The following is a 22,760-nucleotide window of genomic DNA, read 5'->3' as shown; positions in this document are numbered from 1 at the left end:
TTCTCATAAAAATCTAAAAAAGAAACATTTCACATGGTGTTAAAGTAGATTTGTGAGAAAAATGTTGACTTTTATTTTAAACCTGACACCATTGGAAGTTTTCTCTGATTGTGCATGTGTTTCCAGCCCTGGAATTGAGTCTACCCTGGAGAGTCAGACAGACATGGAATCAGCAGGACAGCAAAGTGATGATGCGTCACTGCCATCTACCAGCCAAGACCCTGGTAACTTATTCTGTTTACTGACTGATAGATGTCAAAGCAACCATATCCTGTACAGTTGTTATAAAGGTGAAAATTGTCCTCAGATAATGTACTTTTAATGCTGTAAAATTGGACATTTGAACATTGGGAATCTATGAGGACCAGCCTGAAGTGGCTGACTTCAAAAGTGAATCAGCACTGCCTTCATTTTTCAGCCCAGGGCGTTCTGTCTGTTTCCATGCTTAGACCATATATAATCCATGGTGCAGACTTAAAGAACCTTTAAACAATACCATTACCAGTCCTTTTTTTTCCTGTCAATGTAATTAAATGTTTAATATAAAAGCTGCCATTAGCTCATTAGTCTGAAAGGGAATTCCATTATTTTGCTAATGAAAGACATTGAAAAGCAAAGCAAGCAACATTTTAGCTAAACTGAACTCGTCAACTAAAGCTTTTACTCGTTCATATGTGCACAAACTCTTGTGTGATGCTTTTTTTTTTTCCTTCTTTGATTACAGACACAAGCAATATGACGCAGCGTCACACAGTGGCCAGTCAGCCTCTGGTGAGCAGCCTGTCGAGCACAGGACCTCGAGGAGTGAGACTAATCAGCCGCAGAGGTAAGGTGTCAAAGCTTTAAAGGACTGTCCTTCTGGGATGGTTGTTAACCTCTGCCTGTGAGAATATAGTGTACACTCACAGGACTGACTCAAGTCGTGTAGTTTTAAATGATAAAGCAGTTTATTGAAGTGCATTAAGCAGAGAGCAGCATTACACTCAGGGAACAAGAAGAGTGACAATATGGTATCTCACTGATCGCTTCACACATTTTTTTTTTTTCCCCGTCTTTCGCTAATATTTCAGGAACGTTCCCTCGAGAAGGGAGGGGAGGAGCTCTGGGAAGAGGAGGAATCTCCTAATGAAGATATCACCAGTGAAGGCTCAGTCATCCTATTCAGTAAAACATAAACAAGGCAACAAATTTAATACATTTTAGGTCCACTTAAAATCAGACTATTACTGGAGAGATCTGACAGGTGTGTGAACTTCTGATTGTGTTATTTTGTTAGTTTTTCTTTTTTTTGTCCTCTGATCTTTGGTTGTTTATACATGTGTTTTAATAATAAAGTGGAAATATGAGGAGCAGCAGTGTCATGGGATGCTTTTTATTAATAAAATGAAGAATATTTTGGTAGGATGTAGTGGAGGACACGAAGATCAATTATGACAAAACAATTTGTCAACAATGACAAAATATTTCTGTTGAATTGATCAAATAATAAAATTGCTCAACATCTTTTGCTTTTGTTTTGTATCAGTGGAGACAATCACTGGAATCTACTTTTAATGAAAATAGCTGTGAATTACACTTCTTTTTCCTCAAACTGTGGGTTGGCTTTAGATAATCCTTATAGGTTATGTTGCAGTTCATGATGGGTAGATTAACTTAAACCCACCATAGACTATGTGGTGTTGTGCTGGATATACACTCATATGGTTAGGATGTGTAGAGTGTAAAAAAATTGTGATGTATTTATTTGGCATTTCCAGATATTATAAATGTCATATTAATGTACGAGGAAAATCAGCAGCAGACTTATTTATTAGGAGGCTTTTTTGTGCGTGTTAACGAAGAAAACACTACAACAGGTCTCCTGCAGGACTTTCCTAAGGACAGCGCAGCCAAACTCTGATAGAGTTGGCTGCCTGGGGAAGGACTGTGTTCTGGCCAGCCATGTTTGCAGAACTGGTTGCCACAATAGTTGGGCTGAGGATGGGCAAAGGTGCAAAGGATGCAGATGGATCAGGCTTGGCCAGCACCGGCAGGTCACCCGAAATCTGGATGTTGAAGAAGAGAGCTGCAGAGATGACAGAACAGGTGTGAGTTTAGTTACTTCGCTGATGCAGTATTTATGGCTATATCTGCCTACATCAGGGCAGTAGAGGAGATAATGAATACAAAATTAACATATGAACTTATACTGCTTATCACAGTGTCATGGTGATGTTCCTCCAAGTCTGTTGCTCTAGTAGTTACATTTTTGTTTTAACACCGACCGGGTCTTGTTGCATAAACATAAAACTGTGGCTACAAAACTATAAATGAAATCATCTAAAGTCCATTAAGATGCAATTATGAATTCAACATTTACTTTGTAAAATTCCACCACAATCTCTTTCTTTTGGAATAATAACAATAATGATAATAATACATTTTATTTAAAAATAGCGCCTTTCAGAACACCCAAGGACACTGTACAGCAAATAAAACAGATATATATTAAAAAAACAGAAAAACTGGAAATATACACAAGAATAAGAGTAACAGATAAATGTTAAGAGCATGCAGAAGTTTAAACGAGCAATTTTAAACAGGTGAGTTTTGAGGGTGGACTTAAAAAGAGGGAATGAAGTAATGTTTCTGAGGTCAGGGGGTAAGGAATTCCAAAGTTGAGGGGCAGAGCAACTAAAAGCCCTGCCCCCCATTGTAACAAGACGAGCGGAAGGAACAGAGAGAGAAAGAGAAGATGAAGATCTGAGGCACCGGGATGGGAAGTTCATCTGTACCAAATCAGAAAGGTATGGTGGAGAGAGAGAATGAATAGCCTTAAATGTATAAAGGATTGGCAATCCTACTGAGGTCGCGGGACGCTGCCCCTCCCACTCACAAACAGTGGTTATATGACTTCATGGCATGTCTAAAACTGGAAAAAATAAGACATTCACTCCAGAACTCTACTGGGAAATTTCAAAGCATGTGGGGTCCCTTCCTTGATGCATTTCAAAATCTATAAGAATTTTTCAGCAAACTCTCTAATGTCAGGTGTGGAAATACAGTGTACAGGTCTAGGGCAGTGACCTGGGTGGGAATGAATGGGATTATTTTGCAGGGATTATGTTACTTTGGGATATATCATACATATGTTTATATTTCTCTTTCTTTGTTCTCTATATTTCCCTTTTTTCTTTTTCTTTTTTTTCCCTTTTATTTCACAGCTGAAGATACATTTCTGAACTCATTTCACAGCCTAAATGTACTACTTAACCCGAATGTACAGATCATCTGTAACCCTTTTCTTTTCTTTCTGTTTATATGTATAATATATATGTTTATGTTTATAAGTATAAAAGGAAAACCTCTTAATAAAAAGACATTGTTTAAAAAATGTATAAAGGATTATTTTAAAATGAATGCGAAATTTAACCGGGAGCCAGTGAAGCTGCTTCAGGATTGGGGAGATGTGATGGGTAGAGGAAGTCCTAGTAATAATACGGGCAGCAGAGTTCTGGACACGTTGGAGCTTGTTGATGGATTTTTGTGTAAGACCAAATAATAGTGAATTACAGTAGTCAATTCAAGAGATAACGAGATTATGGACGAGAATGGCAGTGGCATGAGGCGTGAGGAAGGGGCGGAGGTGATTGATGTTACGGAGTTGAAGATATGCTACACGTGTACACATTATTGATATGTGAATTAAAGGATAATGTACTGTCGAGAATGACACCCAAGCTTTTCACAGAGGGAGAGATGGGAACCGACGAATTATTGATAGTGAGAGAAAAAAACGTTAATTCTGGATAGCGATAGTTTAGTGCCAACCAGGAGAAGTTCTGATTTATTGCTGTTGAGTATTTATGCTTTACCCTTCTTCCAATACAGTTGGAGCCTCATTTATTATTTTATCTAAAGTTATGACATCACATGACAATGATTGGTTCTAGTAAGACATTTCTAATCTCACAGGTGCCAAGGTTCTTTTTGAGACCTTATCCTGTCATCATTAAGGTTCCATGTGGCGGGGTGTAAGTAAGGCTTAAAATATCTGGGTAGGGATCTTAAGACTGCAGGTAGTTGATAGCTGGTGTAGTAGGCCACCTCTGATCAATACTGGTCATTCACAGTGGACACAGATGTAATGTCTTGCTTTTAAGGAGGGGAAGGACAAACCATGTTTTAGAAAAGATTCACACAAAGAGAAATAATAGTCCCCCAAACTTTTGGCATGTTGTTAGCACTACATCATATTCACTGGATGATTTCATGGTGGCCAGGTCCAACTTTTATATACAGGCTATGGACTGAACCTACAAAGATGAGATGATGTGTAATCTCTACCGCTATTAAAACTTAATGTGTATAAATAAAATGCTCTGATTGTTCTTACGTCCAGAGAAGACGTAGTGATGGTATCTGCCGCTCCCCTGAGGGCTGGTCATGGACAGAGCAGAGGTGATGGGGGTGGGGAATCCCTTCAGAGACACTTTGATGTTGATCTCTCCACCCAGAAGAACTCCTGAATGTCAGAAATCAGTTACCAGCTCTTTGGTGCCTCTTTAAAGGTAAAAGGAACAGAATTTAAATAATTTGTTGAGCTACAAACCAGTATTCATGGAATTTCTTGGTTTCTTGCTGCAGGAAGGAATGCTGTCTGGTGGGAATGTGAAGCTCTGCAAAATTTCTCCTAGTGGACAAACACAGAGATATCATTACTATAGATTCATTCTACCTGTATGTTTTGTTCAGTTTTATATAGGCTTGTATATACTGTCTAACTGTGTTTATATTTAATCTAAGTGCAAGGTTGAATCTGCCAAAAAAATAATGACATTGTTGCTGACATTGTCCCTGCCATAACCAATGATGTCATTGGCTTCATTTCTGGGGACCAACAATTTTGTGGTGTGTGGGGGGGGGGATTTACATTTTGTGGAAACTGTTAAATTGGGCACTAGCAATGGCACCATGACAGTGGAGAAGAGCTATGTCAGTCAGTTATTTTGGGTCTGTCTTTGTTCCTCACCATTCTTAAAGAAGTACACAGTTTCTGGTTTGCCCCTGGTGGCTGGCACTGCCAGTGCAGCACTGATATGTCCTGTCAAACCAGGGAATTCTGAGACCAGAGGTTTGGGGTAACCCGGCTCCATCACCATGTTCCCATCTAAACGCCAGTACTGGTCCCCCTGGAGACAAAGAGTGATTAATACATCCAACATCCATCAGCACAGAGGTTGCTTTTAGGACTGATCTTCCACTATGATTTACTCCTTGTTGTATTCATATAGCTAGTTGCTGTAAAAGGTCATGGTACAGTAATCCAGTATTGAAAACTATATCCCCTTTCAATGTGGTAAGCAACTGTTGTATTTAGTTTAAAAGTCAGAATCTGACGTTTTAGGCCTCAAATCTTTAATGAAAACGTCCACGATGATGCTTATAGATTATCCACAAAGAGGTGGTCTGGCTCAGCTGATATTCTACACATCTAATCTCGTATGGAGTGCTTTGATTAAGCAGTTTTAGTCTGCTCAAAGTTACTGTGCCTATACAAACTGCTTTGCAACCCACTTGCACTCGGGCTCCTCATTTCATGTTGTGCACACTATAATTAATGCCATATTGTTTGATGACTATGCTGTTCCATACTGTGTTCTCAGTGCTGTTGCTGATGCTGTGGTATCACTAATAACAACATGCACTTTAGACATTTAGCAGACACAAAAAAAGACAAGAAAGAAAAGGTGACATACAGGGGCAGCTGTAGTTGTGATACTGTGATGGATTCTAGTGATATCTATACCTTGATAATGTAGGTGTTTCCTTTGCAATTGGCACGTGTGAAGATGGTGTCGATGGGAGATGAGATGCCCAAAGTGTCTGTGATACTTTGTGGCTGACCCACAGAGCGGCTGATGGGATCAACAGACCAGAATAACTTGCCTGCAACACACACAAACATACACACATATCAGGCTTGCACATCACATAATCTGTAAATCACATTACATAATATCACTGTCCAAGTGCTAACCTGTAATTATCAAAATAAATAAAATTCTGGCCACTTGAGGCCAACTCCAGAAGTAAATCACTCTGCTCAGTGACTTTGTTTTAAAACACCAAACTTTAAAGCATTACAAAGCAGGTGTACAACCTAGTACATCTTTTTATTTGTTTGTTTAAGAATCTGGATTTTGCTACGAGTTAAAGCTGGAGGTGTGGCTGCTTTGATTGATAGCTGTGTCAACATAGTCAGCTGTAGTCACTACCTGTCTACGAGGCTGCTGTTTGCCATGTTTGTGCCTTTTGGAGAAATTTAAATTGAATTTCTCAGAAAATAGTATAGATATTTAATCAGTCTGTTAGTTGGCACTAATTAACTCACACTAACACAGATGTATAACTGATGTATACACACACACACAGTTATTTGATTTTACCTGCTAACCAACTTGCAAACACTCTGCCTTCTCTTCTAAGAACGGTCCTTTCTTGCTCCAAAGAGCAACATGGCTAAAAATGCTAATGTTGATGCTTCAAAATGCAGAACCTATAAATGCATTGATAACATCACAATGTATGATATATACATGGACAGTCTATAGCTAATATGCTAACATTAATTCCAAATGAAAAAACTGTTGGATGCTTGCAACAACCTGCAGTCACTAAACTTCACAACATATATTGGCAGAGGATATAGTTTGTCCAGCACAGCTACAGAACACATTAACCCTAACCCCCTCACGCCTAGCCGTAATTTGACAGTCACAACACTCACCTTTAAATACCAGAATGGTCCCGTTAATGAGCGCTGTCAGTCCATTGATGGGAGAATCGCTGCATAGGTCGACATCAGCAAAGACCCCTGCACGAACACATACATTTTTATGTAATTTAGAAGAAGCTTATTAAACACACCCACAACCACAGGGCAACTTCAGCTGCTTACCTGTTCCTGGTCCTTCAGATCCTCCATGCCCCAAGCCCTGTAATACATCTTGAAGAGTGCTGGGTCTGGAACCTGCTGGAACAACAAGACCTATGAGCACAAAGAACGGCATTGCTGTGTACTGTAGTATGTTGGGAGTTGTTTTTCTTTTAATGAACCTAACACAAGTGACACAAATCTTGGTTCATCTACAATTATGAAATAATTTCTGTTAAATAAACCTTGACTAAGCATAGATGAAGCAGCTCCCCCAGGGGACAACACAAGCTGGGCATCCAGTTTACTGCCAACAGCTCCATGAGCCATGGGGCTCACTGGAGCACCACTGCCCAGAGACGGAGCATTATTGATGGGCAGAGATGAGCCAGGTGCTGGTGAGTATGGAGCTCTGCTGTGAGAAGAAGGGACTATCACAGGCAGCAGGCCAACAGGCATGCTACTCACACCTACAGGAGGAATGAGAGACATTACCTTTAATGACCATTAATCAAACCTGCATTTTGCGCAATTATAAAAACTAAGTTGCGAAAGAAAGAAAATTGTGCAAACCATGTTGTAGCTGATTGGCTGGTACAGCGGAAGGGGTGGAGTCAGATGAGCCAACAGTCAGTGAGTTGAGGAGGCCTGAAGAACCTTGACACTGATCCCCAAGGTGCTCTGGGCAGCGACCTCTCCCTACATACAGCAGCGGTAATGTAGCATTATTATTCATTTTTGTTACTCTTTTAAAGGAAGCTAATGATGGATGGATTTAGCATTGCTAGTGCTTTGTTAGTTTTGGACAGAGTAAGTGCTGTTCCCAGATTCAGTACTGGTAAATATTCAGTAATATTTGAACTATATTCACCTGTGAAATATTCCTCACTCTCACTATTGGAGGATTTCCTGTTCTTCTGTGATTTCCGCTTTCCTGAGGTCGATAAAACAGAGCAGAAAAGCTTAAAATTAGATACCAGGAACTGTAATGAAAGCATTAGGAACATTCTTGTATTGATGTCTGTAGTAACTGACTACAGGCATCAATACATTTTCCTGCAGTGATACCTGAAGCTGTGGCCCTTAGAGACTGGAACCTACTACGATATGACTCTGGTGAGAGTGGCACTGTGGCGTCTGTCAACACAGAGAGAAATTAAAAACTAGAAATTAAACCATCTGCTCAAATCTTATGTGAAATAACATTTGTCCTTAAAGGCCTACAAGTTTAGATGAGTTGTGAAATGGGACATTGTTTTTTCTCTATGCAACTGCACCCGTAGCTGTGGATACTTACTGCAGTTCAGTTTGTAGTCATGGCAACAGGTGTTGTAGAGGACACACAGTGGATCACATTCGCACAGCTTACCACGTCGGAAGACCTCACCACAGCGACCCTGACATGACTGGGCTGAAAACACAGACAGAGAGGAGCGTGTCATCACAGGACAGCACGTTGCTTCAACTGGCTTGAAATTTAAAGCCGTGATATTCTGTCCGCCACGGGATTTAATAAGATAAGAAAAAGACACACCACTGAAAAATTATCATCTCGTGTTTTACTTTCTGACAATCGTGCACTTGTCTTCCAACTGGTAAACTTTTCAACCATTTGAAGTCATATAAAATATCACATTTTCTGTCACGCATTCTTTTAAGTACGTTTCACTTCAATAATAAGGGAATTATATTTAATAGAAGACTGCACACAAAAAACTCATCACTGTTTGTGCATTTAGGTCAAACATAGCAGCTGGACAGATGCTGAGTGTCCATTAGTTACAGCAAAATGCAGCATAGCTTTTTTTTCATTACATTATTCTTTTGGTTTAAAAATAAATAAATAAACTGCCAGTATAACAGATAACTATATTTTGTATTTGGCTGGTGTCAGTGTTGGACCTGTTGTCCAAATAAACATCATATCAAAGAAACCCGTACAATTAGCTTAAAAATATTGATAAGCATATATAGAGGGACAAAAGAAATCATCAAAGTTGAAGCAACTGGCTGAAAAGAACAGTTCTTTGGAAAGCAACCTCTAAACAGCTATACAATTTAACACAAATTACAAAGCAAAATGTAAAGTGTAACAATAGAAGAAAACTCTAGAACAAAACAATTAGAAACATTATGTTTCCATGAAAGTAGCTACTAAACAAACAAAAAGAGGAGGACATATAGCAAAATAAAATAAACCCAAACAAACCCACAAATAGTTGTGTTCTATAGTAATTAATACAGCAAACAGAAGAAAGACAACAGGAAAAACAAAAGATCCATAGAGCCCAAAACAAGCTTGAAGCGTTTGTGGGCTTCAGAAAGAAACATGATCATATTTTAAGAAAAAAAGCTTTTAAACTCTGAAAAGCAAACATAAAAAAGAAAATCAAAACAGCTTACAGAAACAGATAACTTAAAGATAAGTGAGTTAATCTAACACAACAACAATAATAGATTCATTGCTTCCACATCGAGTAGTTTTTCGGTTTTTATTCATCTGTGTTGTATCCTAATACTCGTCTACAAAATAATAACAATAGAATGCATTTATATAGCGCTTTTCTAGACACTCAAAGCGCTTTACAATTCCACTATTCATTCACTCTCAAATTCACACACTGGTGGAGGCAAACTACAGTTGTAGCCACAGCTGCCCTGGGGCAGACTGACAGAAGCGAGGCTGCCATATCGCGCCATCGGCCCCTCTGGCCATCACCAGTCTTGCCCAAGGACACAACAACCAAGACAGACAGAGCTGGGGGATCGAACCGGCAACCTTCCGGTTACAAGATGAACTTCCCAACCCCCTGAACCACGGTCGCCAAAAAGAAGAGGTGTAAAGATGTGTAGACTTGTATGTTTTTAAGCTTTGTGTTATTGTATCTGTCTCACCGATGGTGCATGTAGCTTCAAAGTCCTGGCAGCACTCTTTATGTTGCAGGCAGCTGAAGTCACACTTACACTGCCGGCCTCTGTTGAAAACCTCACCGCATCGACCCACACAGCTGCCTGAAGACAGAGGAAATGTGACTTGAGTCATAATTTAATTTCTATCTATTTTATAGTTATTGGGTTCAGTATTCAATATTAGCGTTTTTATATTATGCATAGTAGAGACATTATTTAAGATTTCTGTTTGTAAAATGCAACATGATACATCGCAAAACAGGACAAATGCATTACTGGATATTAGAAGATCAAAAAGGATGCATCGAAGGAATTGCCAGTGTAGTGATTTGGTATTTTAGGTACATAGCTAGAAAACTGTAGACAGATAAACATGGCATGCTAGGGTACATAACTAGAGATCAGAGGATCTTAACTGTTTTAGCAAGTGCATTATCAAAGAATAAATATAATTTTTAGACATCACAGTGCTTAATGGATGAAGTATAGGCTCACTACAGCGAAAGGCACGATATTGTAGAAAAACAGATTGAATGTAAATGTTGATGCATACCTGGGCCAGCATCAGCTGATGTCATACCAAGTCCAACAAAGAGAAGCCCCAGTGATATAATCATCATCACCATCTTCACCTTTATCCGTAAGCAATATCAGATCAGATCTAAGTGAGATAATCAGTAGTTAGTTACCTCCTCAGTGTGTCACCTCGCCTCTTCTACTCTGTCTGTCATCTGCCGTCTATTGGTCTTATATATGAGACAAAAGCACACACGAACAGGACACTTTTAATTAGCAGCACACACAAACACACACTGGCAGTACACCCACAGACTAATTAAAAACTGCCAACATGCATTTAAACTTCCTACATTGTCAGTAAATCAACTCCTACACAGAGTAACATATTTCAAGACTTCAAGTAAAAAGTAATTAGATTAATTACTCCAGTAACATAAATAATATTTACGTATTTGAGATCAAATGTGCCGTAAAGCACTTTGAAAGTAAAAAGGAGCACTAAATCAGAAGCTATATTTACTACAAGTATTTGTAGGGATGTTTGGTTCCGTGTGATACCACTCCTACCTGTTGACCTTTTGGCCACATTTTTCCAAACAACCAACTTAGGTACTTGATCCAAAACTGATGTCATGTGGCTTTATAATCTTTTATGGTGGATTTTAAATAGTTCAACTTGGTATACGGGTCATAAAAAGTGTCTACATATGGGTGACTTTAACGAGGAGATGAACAGAGGCAAAAAGAAGAAATGAATGAGAGGGGTCTATCCGGTGAGGCATTTACTAAAGTTTGATGTATATGCACTGCATCATATTAGTTTTATTTATTTATGCTCTACATTAAAACAAAATGGATAAAAGTCAAATAGATTTTTTGGGTGGAGGTGGAGGCAAAATTATAGCATGGGGATGCCAAAGGAACCAGGTTACTGGTGTTAACTGATTATGTCACTGCTTATAGCGGTAGCAGCTATATCATTTTTGACAGATTATATGGTATGCTTCAGATCATGTGCTGTTTCTCTCCTTCTCCATATTTTTCTCTTCCCAAGTACAAGTTCATCTTTATTTCATCTGTAAAGATATTTTTTCTTTTTCTTTAAAAAAAAAAAAAAAAAAAAAGCATACCAGATTTTCTGGCAATGTCTAATCTGGCCTTTGTGTAATCAGTGGTTTCACTCTGTATTTCAGTTTATCTCTTGATTGTAGACTTTGAAAATGATATGCCTCCTTCCTTGAAAGTATTCTTGACTTGTTTAAATTTTGTGAAGTTGTTTTCCTTAAAAGGATTTTTTTTTGGTGACAAGCGGTTGATTTGGCCACTCTTAAATGTTGGATCTTTCTGTGGATTTATTTCTGATTGTCTTGACTTGCACATATATTTCTCTAAACTTCCTATTCAGAGTTGCAGCGAACAGAGACCAAATGTATCTTCAATACTCAGAATAAACTCCACATCTCTTATTGCTTTAATTTGTCATGTAATAAAGAAGAAACCAACCTCACCTGGTTATGAAACTGCTTATCAGTCAATTGTCCAATTATTTCTGAACCTCACAAAATATGGCACTATGTATAAAAAGGGCTGTAAATACTAAAAGGTTACCACAATACCTTAGTTAAACTCCATCTTGATTGCTTATCAACAAGTGGACTGTGTTGCCCCTATCTACACATACACACACACACACACACACACACACACACACACACACACAGTACACTCCCCAGATCTACACACTACCTAATTTAACCATCCCCTTCTGTGAAAGGACTGCTGCTATCTACCTGAACAAATGTGACTGGAGTTTGTTTTAGAACTTAGATTTCATGCTATTTATGCCTTTTTTCGCTGCTCTTTTTTAAACTTATTCTTTTAAACTGTATTTATTCTTTTTAATCTGTATTGCTTATTGCACTGTAGAGGCTGGTGAGAAACAGTATTTCGTTTCAGGCTGGGTAACGCCATACGAAATGACAATAAACTTCTTGAGTCTTGAGTCTTGATTTAAAATTAACTGTGGTAATAATAATAATTATAATAAATAAATATATGATTTTTGTAATTTCCACAGTGCTTAGCTGTTCTGTTAATTCAGAATTTATGACTGACAACAACTATACTTGTTGTACTGGCAAACATCTACTCTAAAATGTTGACAATACATAAACTGATGTTTTCGTTTGCCCATATCTATCCAAAAAACATGCCTAACCAGGGACCAAGTCCCCGCTTATGGACGGGATTAATCAGGCATAAAATACAATTATATATTGAAGGTCAGTTCTGTACACAGCCCCTACAGGTAGGCAATTGATGTATCAGTTCTTTTTTTGAAGCCATCTCTTTATATGTACAGTGTTATGGTCATAAGAAGCTGCTTATTCAAACGACATATGAGATTATTTTCAAGTAGAAGAAAGGCTCTGTTTGACTATGCTGAGATGGACACAATGTCAATGAGTCACTCCACCAGACCAAACACACTATTAACACGCCCACACTGCTCACAGTCACCTGCTGGCCTTTTCACTGAATATATGTGTGTATGTGTTCTGCCGTCTTCATATGGTTCATTTTGAACAGTCAATTATGTGTGATGGGGAGCCCTCTAATAAGCCCTCAAGGATGGTTGTGGTTACTTCAGGGTATTGTGATTGGCGAGATGGCCAGATTAAAGCAGCTCGTAAAACGTTATTAGCACCCCACATTGTGACCATGTACAGACTGTGGGATGCATGTTGGCGGGCAGTTCAGAGCAACACACACACACTTGTTAGGTGTAAAGAAACAAGAGTCCAGACAGACATCATGAAACATGTATTTAAAGAGCATCTGGCAGTAGAAATAACCGATTCATTCATCCAGCACATGTAATTGTCACTTATACAATATACAAGTCAGACAGTTCACTTGAGAAATGTGCCTGTTGCTGTCTGTAGCTGCCATGGGACACAACATCGTGCCTGTCCATTCACATTCACTTTGTTCAGTTTTACTGTCAGTGGTAATGACTCTGGTGGGACCGTGGGCTGCTGACCAGTGTCTGCTCACATTACCTCACCCTCCTGGTATCATCCTCTCACTGTCTTCACTTGTTCCTACTTGTTATTTCATTTTTATAGTCAGAGCCAATTACATGCTTAAGTTTATTTAGTAGTGGGAAAGGAATGTGTTCCTTTGTTTACTTAGTGTGATTAGCTCATTCCAACTTTTAACTTCAGCTTTATTAGGAACACAATGTGAAAAGCTTGTATGACAGTATCTTATGTTTTCAGATAAATTTGAGTTTTTACATTCCACAGTTATTGATCTGTTAAGCACTTTCTAAAAAAACAAGTTAATGACTTTTGGTTTGTCTAAATCAAAAGACTTCTTAATACTTAATGCTTTTCCCAGTAACACATCATTCTCGGAAAAGGAGAGCCTTTAATGACTAGTCACAAAGGGGAGTGGGTGTTATGGTTTTGAGGTTTAGTTAGTGTTTTGGTCTATAAAATTTCTATTTATTTTTTCTAGTTTTTGTGATTCCTTATTTCTCAGCTTTTGCGCTTTCCTAAAGTCTCCGGTGGTTCCATGTCTGTGACTCTGTCTGTCCATGTGCTGTTCTTATTACTGATTAGTCATTTCCTGTTTTATTTTGTTATCCAGTTTTCCTTTTGATAAAACTTGTTTGTTTTGTTCTCAGTTGCTGTCATATGCCTTATTATTTCCCCTTAGGGAAATCAAGCTTATTTAATTCCCTGAAGAAGGGATTATATGCCCTGTCTTTCAAACCACTGATTTATGGCCCCCTGTCAAAGGATTTATGACTTAGGAAGTTATAAATGCTTATGACAGTTATAATTTTTATGAATATTGTAAAATTATGATATGTCACAACTCGGTAATAATCAATACTCAAATGCCCCAAAAATGTGGACTAGGATGATGAATAGGATGTTTGAGATAGAACTGGACTATAGAATCATTCATAATGGTCTGCTGTTGTCATTTTAAGCCAAAAAGTTTACTTTTCAGACTAAAAAAGCGTTTGTAACAGTGATGATGGAGGGAGATGGAGGCTGCATGCCCCTGCATGACCCTTCTTGATTGCAAACCGAGAGATTGACAGATAAGGTCTAGGAGTAGTCCCCGATGTTTGCAGACAACATTGTGATCTATAGTGAGATTAGAGAAGAGAGATATGGAGAGAAGAGGAATGAAAGTCTGTAGAAGCAAGACACAATACAGTGGTCCCTCGTTTATCACTGTAGTTACGTTCCAAAAATAACCCGCGATAGGTGAAATCCGCGAAGTCGCTAACTTTAATTTTTACAATTATTATAGATGTTTTATGCCTGTAAAACCCCTCACTACACACTTTGTACACTTTTCTCCAACAGGCATGAACACTTTCACACTTTTCTATCTTGTTTAAACACTCTAAAAGTTCAAACCTTCGTAGAAAAATAAGTCCAGTAGGCTATTATAGAATAAAACCAAAGGCACCCACAGGTGCCTTTGATGGTGCAAAACGTTTCATCGACATTTTTGTGTTTGCTGGAGAAAACTTACAAACAAACAGTACAGCACTTCAGAGTCACACTGCTAGCGATAGAAGATTTTGATAAATTTGACAAGCTGAACGCATTCTGTACTGTACAGGAGACACGGCACGGGATTGATTGACAATGGTCTACAGCCAATCAGAACGCAGAACACAATGCGCTGTTAAAAAAAATAAATAAATGAAAAACACGGATGCAAAATTGCACAAAAAATAATCTGCGAAACTGCGAAAGGTGCACCGCGTTATAGCGAGGGATCACTGTAGATATATGTGAATAAGCAGGAGACAGGTGTAACAGTAAAGCTGCAAGGAGCAGACATATAGGAGACAAATGAGTTTACATACCTGGGGAGTAACCCATTCAATACAATAGACAGTCAAGAAGAGAGTGCAGGGCAGTGGAGTGGGTGGAGACAAGTGTCAAGGGTGACTTGTGACAGCAGCAACATTAAAAGGGAAGATTTACAACATGGTAGTGAGCAGGGCTTGACTGGGACAAAAAATCGGCCCGGGCATTTTGACTAGAGACCAGCCCACCAGGTATTATAGGAAAAGCCACAAAGCCTTTGAATGAAAACAAACGCTGTCAGTGACAGTGCCAGTGATGTACACTGTCTTGTTGGTATATATGTATGATTTCTATACATTTTACATCAGATAAAAACTTTACTTGTAAGATCCAGATAATTATTTATTAAAAGCTAGACATTTTAAATGGAATAAGAAAGAAAAGTATTTCTTCGTGCCCCCCTTTCCCTGTTAATGCCCTACCTGGCCCCCTGGCAAAACTTTGCTAGACCCGCCCCTGCACAGTTACCAGCTGTCAGCTACGTAGAAAAGGATCCTGGTGTTTGTCTCTCAGAAACACTTCATAACTTCCCTTCAACTCATTCATGTCACCTAAAAGGTAAACCTGTTTCTCCATCACCTGTTCAGCTCTGATGATTCAGTAAGGACATCTCCTGGTTTCATCTTCATGTTTCCCTCTCACCAGGATATCCAAACCGACATCAAGTAGCGGCAGGAGAGGGAGGGGGAGAGAATAAGAGAAGAAGAGGCAGCAGCGCAGCGTAAAGACACAGAATAACTCCAACTTTGTGTCTTTTTTCATTCTAGCTGAAGTACGGGACAAATCGCTTCCTTTTCAGCTCAAAACGAAACGCGGCCGGCCCGGCGGCCGCCACGGGTCTCTCCCCCTCCTTCCTCCCCTTTCCCTCATCCACCTGCTGGCCTCTGTGGAGGTTCTGCCATAGCCACCACCAAGCAGTTATTTTTACACATCTGCCAGCATCTTGTGATTCTGACAAATCGTCTGGAACCAAAACTGGAGCTGGTAGCTGAAGGTTTTCACCGGGAGTGAGCAAGATGGACAGGATCAGAAATGAGTACATCAAGGGGACAGCCCAGGTTGAGTGGTTGTGATTTCACGTGTTTTCCTATCATTTTATTTGAATGTTGTCACATATTATGCACAACATAGGCTTGTAATGTATTTTTAATTTCCCTGCTTTTAGCACAGAAAGTGCCTTCTGTGGAAGACAATGAGGACCGTGAAACAGAAATTAATCGGTCTGACATGAAGTGGAAAAAGGTTTGAGCAGAAATGAAAAATCACAGTTTGAAATGTTGCTTTTCTGTCTGTTATTGAACTCAGCAGCTGTTCTGACATCTGCAAGTCATTCAAGTAACTGGAATACAGAGCAGACAGGACACAAAATATGGTTCAAAATATGGGGGAGGGGGGGAGAGAGTTCCTAAGTGACAGAAAATATTTGCCTAGATCAAATCCCATATGTAAATACTTCAAAGTGCTTTTCCCCTTTTTTACTTAATCTGCCCAGACCCTGTGTCCTCACATAACAATTTGGCTTTTCTGCACTTTACAAAGTGATGTAAAACACAGAATGAAGTGTAAAGTGATGTTGACTTTATCTTTGTTGTAAATTAAATGCATTGTTCCCATTTGAAAAGTTATTAAAATGATGTAAGAACTATCAAACAAAGTAAGACTTCCTCTTTCAATTTAGATGATGAGGAAATGATTAAGATGTAAACATAAGGGGGTAAGGCTAAATAAGTATATACTTCTGCCTACTCCTTTTCAAACAACTGCATGGAATGATATTATGAAATGTTGGTGAATGTATATGTTTGAAATAAAAATGAACTGAACTGAAAATTAAATGTAGTTAACATACTTTTCACGTTCAGCTAATTACAAATAGCTAAGAGAAATTAAAAATTCACCCTAACCAAGAGCCAAGAGGGTCTCCAGATTATTTATTGGAATTTTTGTATTGCTCTCCGAGCGTTGTCTAGTTTATCTTCAATTAATACTTTTCTGGGGTATGATCGATAGGGGTGGGTGGGAAAAACAAGTAAAAAAAAAACCTTTATCAGTAAAATGACCCAAATTTGGTATTCGCAATTGTGTTCCTCTTGCTTTGTTTAACGTCAGAGATACTGGCTGTACATAGAGCGTATATGTAAATACGTTTTGACTATTTAATTTTCTGCCATTCTTATTATAGTTATTGAAATTATTTTGAAAGTATCGAGGTCGGAACTAACGACGCGTGTTTGTGTTGACATCTACGTTTCCGACCGAGCATTTTAAAACAGGAACCAAATGCTGATACAGAGACTACACGTTAACTTTTTGGGATTTTATTTGAGTCTGTAACGTATTTCACTGCACTCACTTTCTCTTAAATCAGTAGCTGCGTTACACACTAAAAGGCGAAGCAGGTGAGAATCAGCAAAAAGGCGAAAACGACTGCGAGAGATCGCGAGTGAGTGAACGATGTGAGGGTGTGTGGGTTGTCAGAATGAGTAGATGTTAAAGTGAAAGTTCAGATTGATATTTTGGCAACTGAACTGAACCGAACACGATCACTACTTGCGACACAGAAAACAAAAGTAGTTACTTGAAAATAATACTAATGACGGTTTCTTTGAACTAAAGCATCCTATTTTTAATCTTTTGCTGTGTCAGAGACAATATATAGAGAAACATGGCACTGAATGGTAATCAGTTGATGAATAACAGCAACGATGGTGGCAGCAGTGACTTCCAAGAGGAAAAGCTTTTAATAAAAACCGTATTTTAAGCCAAAGACAGCAAACTGTTTGATGATTCGACCCTTTTTATGTCCGGGTGACCTTTGAAATTAAAATTCAGACAGCGGTCCAAATTTGCTTCTAAGATTAAAACATAATTGTATTCTATTCCTATACTTGTATGTATGTATGTATGTATGTATGTATGTATAAAAAGTATTTTTTGTTTTTGATGCTTATTGATATTTTTATGTTCACATTTTAATCTTCTAATTTTAAATTGGTATCTAACAAATGAAATGCCAAAATGATCCAAAGGGGGAAAAAATATAAAGGTTTGATTTGAGAAATTGGGCAGTGATCAGAATGTTTAAAGCTGTAAATGTGGTCTACAAAAATGGTTATAGACATGGTTATATGTCTCTGCAGTCATGATTCTGGTGGACCCTGGGCTGTACATCGGCACTGCAGCTAACCTCAACGACCACCAGGAACTGGTCAGTGCGAACATCAGTCACATCCTGTCTGTAGATTCTGTAGACCCCAGCCCACTGTTTCCTGATGATAGAGCCTTTGTTAGGAAGTGGATTGATGTCTTAGATGAAGAGACTTCTGACCTCCTCAGTTACATGGACACCAGTTTCGGGTTCATTAAAGAGGCTGTGGATGGTGGCCGGGCTGCACTGGTTCACTGGTAAGGCAATTTTATATATCAAATTTCAATATTGTGATTAAAAAATGCTCCTTTTATTATACTCAAGCTTGTGAAAACATGAAATGTGAAATAATCGTGTTAAGTGGCAAACTGCAAACATGGTTTTGTGTGTGTTTTAGTCAGGCTGGTCGGAGTCGCAGTGCCACCATTGTTACTGCTTATCTAATGAAGAGATACAAACTGGGATTCACTGAGGCTTATCACAGACTAAAGAGCCTCAAACCAGATGTACAGTAAGTGTGTGTTTCACTTTAAAGTACTATTATTTGTATTTAATGTTTATCTTCTGCAGAGATTATATTTCTTACTCCACACATAAAATTTATATATATATTTTTTTAATTCTCCAAAGCACACTTGCTGAAATGTATGTCTTTTAGGGTCAACAGTGGTTTTGAGGAGCAGTTGTGTCTGTACGAAGCAATGCAGTGTGAGGTGGATACCTCCAGTCCTCTGTACAAACAATACAGACTAACCAAGATCACTGAAAAATACCCTGGTAACCACACACACACGTTCTGAGATTATAGTTAAACATTTGAGCTCTTCTTGTTATTTGTGTTGTGCTTTCTTGTTCTTAAATTATATGTTTCCTTTCTGTATGTGTGCATGTGTTTGAGCAGAGTTACAGAGGGTGCCTAGGGAGGTGTTTGCTGTTGACCCTGCCCACTCCAGCTCCTCTGAAGCATCCTATCGATGCAGGAAGTGCAGGTGAGAGATGGAACCTGAATGCTTCAAATTACTTGTCTTTAATAGGAAGAAGCTGATGGCACACAAAAAAAACAAAACACTTTGTTAAGTTGATGATTTTACTTCTTAGCTCAACAGTCCACAGTTTAATTTATGACTCACAGCCGATCATAGCAAACTACTTAGAGTGGTGTGAAAAAGTGTTTGCCACCTTCCTGATTTCCTTTTTTTTTTGGTTTTGTTTGTCACACTTAAATGTTTAAAGTAAGCGCAAAATGCATTTTCTAAATGAAGGTGTTTATTTTTAAGGGGAAAACTAATCCAAACGTACGGGGCCCTGTGTGAAAAAGTGACTCTCAGTCTGGAAAATTCCTACACAACTCTGTAAAAGGCGAAAACACGGAATAGGGGTTAAACTTCCCAGGAGTAGCTGGCCGACCAAAATTACCCCAAGAGCACAGCAATGGCCTATTCAAGAGATCACAAAAGACCCCAGAGGAACATTCACAGAACTGCAGGCCACATGTACCTCAGTTAAGGTCAGTGTTCATGACTCCACCATAAGTAAGAGACTGGGCAAAAATGGCCTGCGTGGCAGAGTCAAAAACCACTGCTGAGCAAAAGGAACATAAATGCTCATTTCAGTTTTGCCAGAAAACATCTTGAAGATGCCCAAGACTTTTGGGAAAATACTCTGTGGACTGACGAGACAAAACCCTTGAGTGTGGCTGAATTGCAACAATTCCACATAGATGAGTGGGCCAAAATTCTTCCACGTCGCTGTAAGAGACTCATTGCCAGTTGTCGCAAACGCTTGATTGCAGTTGTTGCTAAGGGTGGCCCAACCAGTTATTAGGGTTAGGGGGCAATCACTTTTCACACCAATGTATCCTGGTATTGTTAAAGTTTGTCTTGAAGTTTGTACATCTTGGATAGGATATGTAATTTCCTAATGTAATCTAAGGAATCCAAGGAACTGAGTGACTCTGCTTCTGAATGGAGAAAAGGGGGTATTCAGCCTGGTGTGTGTGCCAGTTTGAGCTACAGCTTCTGCAGGCAGTAACCTCCACTTTCTCCTTGCAGTCGAACTCTATTTCGTGGCTCCAGTATTCTCAGTCATTTAGTAGGAGAAGGAGCTTCGGCCTTTAGTCACAAAAAGGCCAGTAACCTTACTGGTAAGAACACATACTGTGAACATTCACTCAGTAAATTATTGACAATGTCATTTTTAATTAGTATCTGGGTATTTTTTTTTAACATTTCATTGACTTTTTTTCACCCACATGTTCTTTTTTTTATGTTACAGAGATACAGCTGCCCTAGATTAACAGTATTAATATTACCATTTTTCATATTTCTATTAACAGATGCCCCACCTATATTTACAAGCTAGTTAATCAGAAAATATAATTACTGATGTTATCCAGGAATTTTCAAATGAACTTTTTTGCAATAAAGCTGAAAAACAATAGTAAAGCACATTCTTTTTTTTCCAGAGATTTAATTTTAGTTATTTATTTACTTGCATTCCTTAAAAAAACATTCTAGTGGTTGAATGTTGAGTAATTTAATTTATGACTTGTCAGAGAAGTGTGACGGCTCAAATTTTGGCATTAAAAATGTGAATTCAGTTTGTTTTTCATCTAATAAATAGTAATATAATTTTTTAGTTTTAAGCAAGTTTCAGATTGATTTCTTAAAAAGTTTCTAAGATATTTGTGTTTTCTTACTTTTATGACAGGGACAGCTGAATAAACAGCCTCACCAGAAGTGCATTGAGTATTAATCGTATTTAAGTTTCTGCAATATTGCCCTCACTAAGTCTTGTTTGGAGCACTTGTGTTGAATTTTGTTGTAATTGTTTTTTGTTTTTTTTAAGCCATGACTTATTTCTCTCGGTGGTGTCAGAGGCTCTTGATTAGGTCATTTTGTGAAAGGATAAAGAGTGAAGTAATGCATTAAACAGACTCTTTTATTTGAGCTTGCACATATCTTAAAGCAGAAAGTCTGAGTTAGCAAAGAAAACTGATCACCATTGTTGTTACTTGTTATCTCTGAAATGATTTTACATTGTGTTGACATGGCTAAACTGAAGAAAGCTTGACTGTTTCAAACTGGCTTCACAGTACATCCATACATCCATAAAAAGACTACATAGTAATCGCACTTACTGAACTTGTAATCTTTTGATGTGTTGTTGTTCAGGAGAGGTCCAGTGTACATCATACTTTATTGAGCCAGTGCAATGGATGGAGCAAGCCTTACTTGGAGTGATGGATGGACAGGTAAAAAACTTGTCATTTTTCTCTTGCATCATTGTTTTTGACCGCCCAACAACTTTTGAGCACATATGAATGTTTGATATGACCACCTTTTGCTAATTTACAGTTCTTGCTCATTCTCTCTTCCTTTCTCTTATATATTTTTGTGTGTGTGTAGCTGCTGTGTCCTAAGTGTAACTGTAAGCTGGGCTCATTCAGCTGGTGTGGAGATCAGTGTTCGTGCGGCCGTTGGGTCACTCCCGCCTTCCAGTTGCACCACAACAGAGTGGATGAGATCCGGCAGCTGAACATAATGAAATAGCACTTCCATATAGTCTGTAAGAAAGGGAATAATCATCACGAATAAAGACATACTCCAGTTTGTAACATGAAAAAGTGATTCAATTTAGAATGACTGATTTGGATGATTATCTGAAATACATAATGTAAATAAATATTATCTAAGAACTGTTGCAGGTACTTTTATGTTTCACTGATTAGTATACAACAGTACTATGTGTGTATCTGTTTTTTTTTTTCCTACCAAAAACTAACAAATAAAAAAAAAAGAAGAAAATGTCTGCCTTTCACACAAAAAGTGGACCATATGTTTCTTTTGAATTTGAATATTTCATGTTTAAGCTATTAAAAGGAGCAATGTGTAAGCAAATGCACTTCTTCGTGTGCTGCAGCACTGAATCGTTTATGCTGTTTCCTGACATTGATAATCACCTGTCTCATTCTGTCCTAGTTGAAAGTCTTAAAGTAAGCTTTTTATACAGATTAATCGCAGCATGAGTTATCATGGGATCAATGAGCCCACACTGAAGAAAAACTGATAATTGAAAACATTTACATTTTATTTATATAGCACCAAATCACAACAATTGCCTCAAATTGGTTTATCTTGTAAGGTAAAGACCCTAAAATTGTTGAGAGAAAACACAAACAGTAAAAAGAAAAACAGGAAGAAACCTCCAGCACAGAGTCAGGGGAGGGAGACAGGACAACAGACAAGCTATGGAAGAGAGACAGAGATTAATCATAACTAATGAGTAAATGCAAAATGGCATATAAAACACCCAGTAACTTAAAAGAGTTGAGTGAAGAAGAAACACTAAGTGCACCATGGAA

General features: G+C 38.3%; 3 protein-coding genes and 1 long non-coding RNA gene across 9 annotated transcripts in view; 3 read left to right on the top strand and 1 right to left on the bottom strand.

Moving 5' to 3' along the window:
- LOC100694797 (nucleoprotein TPR) overlaps window positions 1-1,491 on the top strand; it is a 39,113-nt gene extending 37,622 nt beyond the window's left edge. For all 4 annotated transcript variants that reach the window (XM_019347955.2, XM_013276333.3, XM_019347954.2 and 1 more), the window contains exons 53-55: window positions 127-224; window positions 725-826; window positions 1,071-1,491. In XM_019347955.2, the coding sequence (XP_019203500.1) occupies window positions 127-224; window positions 725-826; window positions 1,071-1,126 (256 nt within the window). In that variant the 3' untranslated portion in view covers window positions 1,127-1,491. The remainder of the gene's footprint in view (window positions 1-126; window positions 225-724; window positions 827-1,070) is intronic.
- On the bottom strand, window positions 926-11,375 carry prg4a (proteoglycan 4a). Of its 2 annotated transcripts, none has more exons than XM_019347958.2 (14): window positions 10,380-11,375; window positions 9,812-9,928; window positions 8,214-8,327; window positions 7,985-8,053; window positions 7,788-7,850; window positions 7,490-7,615; window positions 7,162-7,386; window positions 6,941-7,015; window positions 6,770-6,856; window positions 5,789-5,928; window positions 5,012-5,171; window positions 4,592-4,672; window positions 4,376-4,504; window positions 926-2,065 (listed from the first exon to the last, which is right to left on the bottom strand). In XM_019347958.2, exons 1-14 carry the CDS (start codon window positions 10,450-10,452, stop codon window positions 1,875-1,877), a joined length of 1,650 nt encoding a protein of 549 aa, XP_019203503.1. In that variant the 5' UTR covers window positions 10,453-11,375; the 3' UTR covers window positions 926-1,874. The 2 variants fall into 2 exon arrangements, with proteins under 2 accessions (XP_019203503.1, XP_003453217.1); XM_003453169.5 differs by having other exon boundaries at window positions 6,941-7,012; window positions 10,380-11,374.
- LOC109195647 (uncharacterized) lies at window positions 7,195-17,072 on the top strand. The gene is made up of 3 exons (XR_003214972.1): window positions 7,195-7,314; window positions 7,500-7,630; window positions 16,017-17,072. It is a non-coding gene; the product is annotated as an uncharacterized LOC109195647 (long non-coding RNA).
- A 418-nt stretch (window positions 17,073-17,490) lies between these two features.
- On the top strand, window positions 17,491-22,291 carry dusp12 (dual specificity phosphatase 12). Of its 2 annotated transcripts, none has more exons than XM_005457950.4 (8): window positions 17,491-17,692; window positions 18,390-18,654; window positions 18,795-18,908; window positions 19,056-19,174; window positions 19,299-19,386; window positions 20,449-20,540; window positions 21,571-21,650; window positions 21,805-22,291. In XM_005457950.4, the coding sequence occupies exons 2-8, from the start codon at window positions 18,392-18,394 to the stop codon at window positions 21,946-21,948; spliced, it is 900 nt and encodes a 299-aa protein (XP_005458007.1). In that variant the 5' UTR covers window positions 17,491-17,692; window positions 18,390-18,391; the 3' UTR covers window positions 21,949-22,291. The 2 variants fall into 2 exon arrangements, with proteins under 2 accessions (XP_005458007.1, XP_003453216.1); XM_003453168.5 differs by having other exon boundaries at window positions 17,492-17,648.
- The last annotated feature ends 469 nt before the right edge of the window (window positions 22,292-22,760 follow it).

This window comes from Oreochromis niloticus, linkage group LG18, assembly GCF_001858045.2.
Source record: "Oreochromis niloticus isolate F11D_XX linkage group LG18, O_niloticus_UMD_NMBU, whole genome shotgun sequence".
In the NCBI taxonomy this organism is placed as follows: Eukaryota; Metazoa; Chordata; class Actinopteri; order Cichliformes; family Cichlidae; genus Oreochromis; species Oreochromis niloticus.
Note: the sequence above shows the minus strand (reverse complement) of the source record. Positions and strands in the feature narration are given on the sequence as shown.

Coding starts and splice junctions, on each gene's coding strand:
- prg4a (XM_019347958.2), bottom strand. CDS start 10,452: ATGGTGATGATGATTATATCACTGGGGCTTCTCTTTGTTGGACTTGGT. Junction 6,857..6,940: donor ATCTGAAGGACCAGGAACAG/GTAAGCAGCTGA, acceptor GTGTTCGTGCAG/GGGTCTTTGCTGATGTCGAC. Junction 2,066..4,375: donor TCACTACGTCTTCTCTGGAC/GTAAGAACAATC, acceptor TCATCTCTGCAG/CTCTCTTCTTCAACATCCAG.
- dusp12 (XM_005457950.4), top strand. CDS start 18,392: ATGATTCTGGTGGACCCTGGGCTGTACATCGGCACTGCAGCTAACCTC. Junction 18,909..19,055: donor AGCCTCAAACCAGATGTACA/GTAAGTGTGTGT, acceptor TATGTCTTTTAG/GGTCAACAGTGGTTTTGAGG. Junction 19,387..20,448: donor TATCGATGCAGGAAGTGCAG/GTGAGAGATGGA, acceptor TTCTCCTTGCAG/TCGAACTCTATTTCGTGGCT.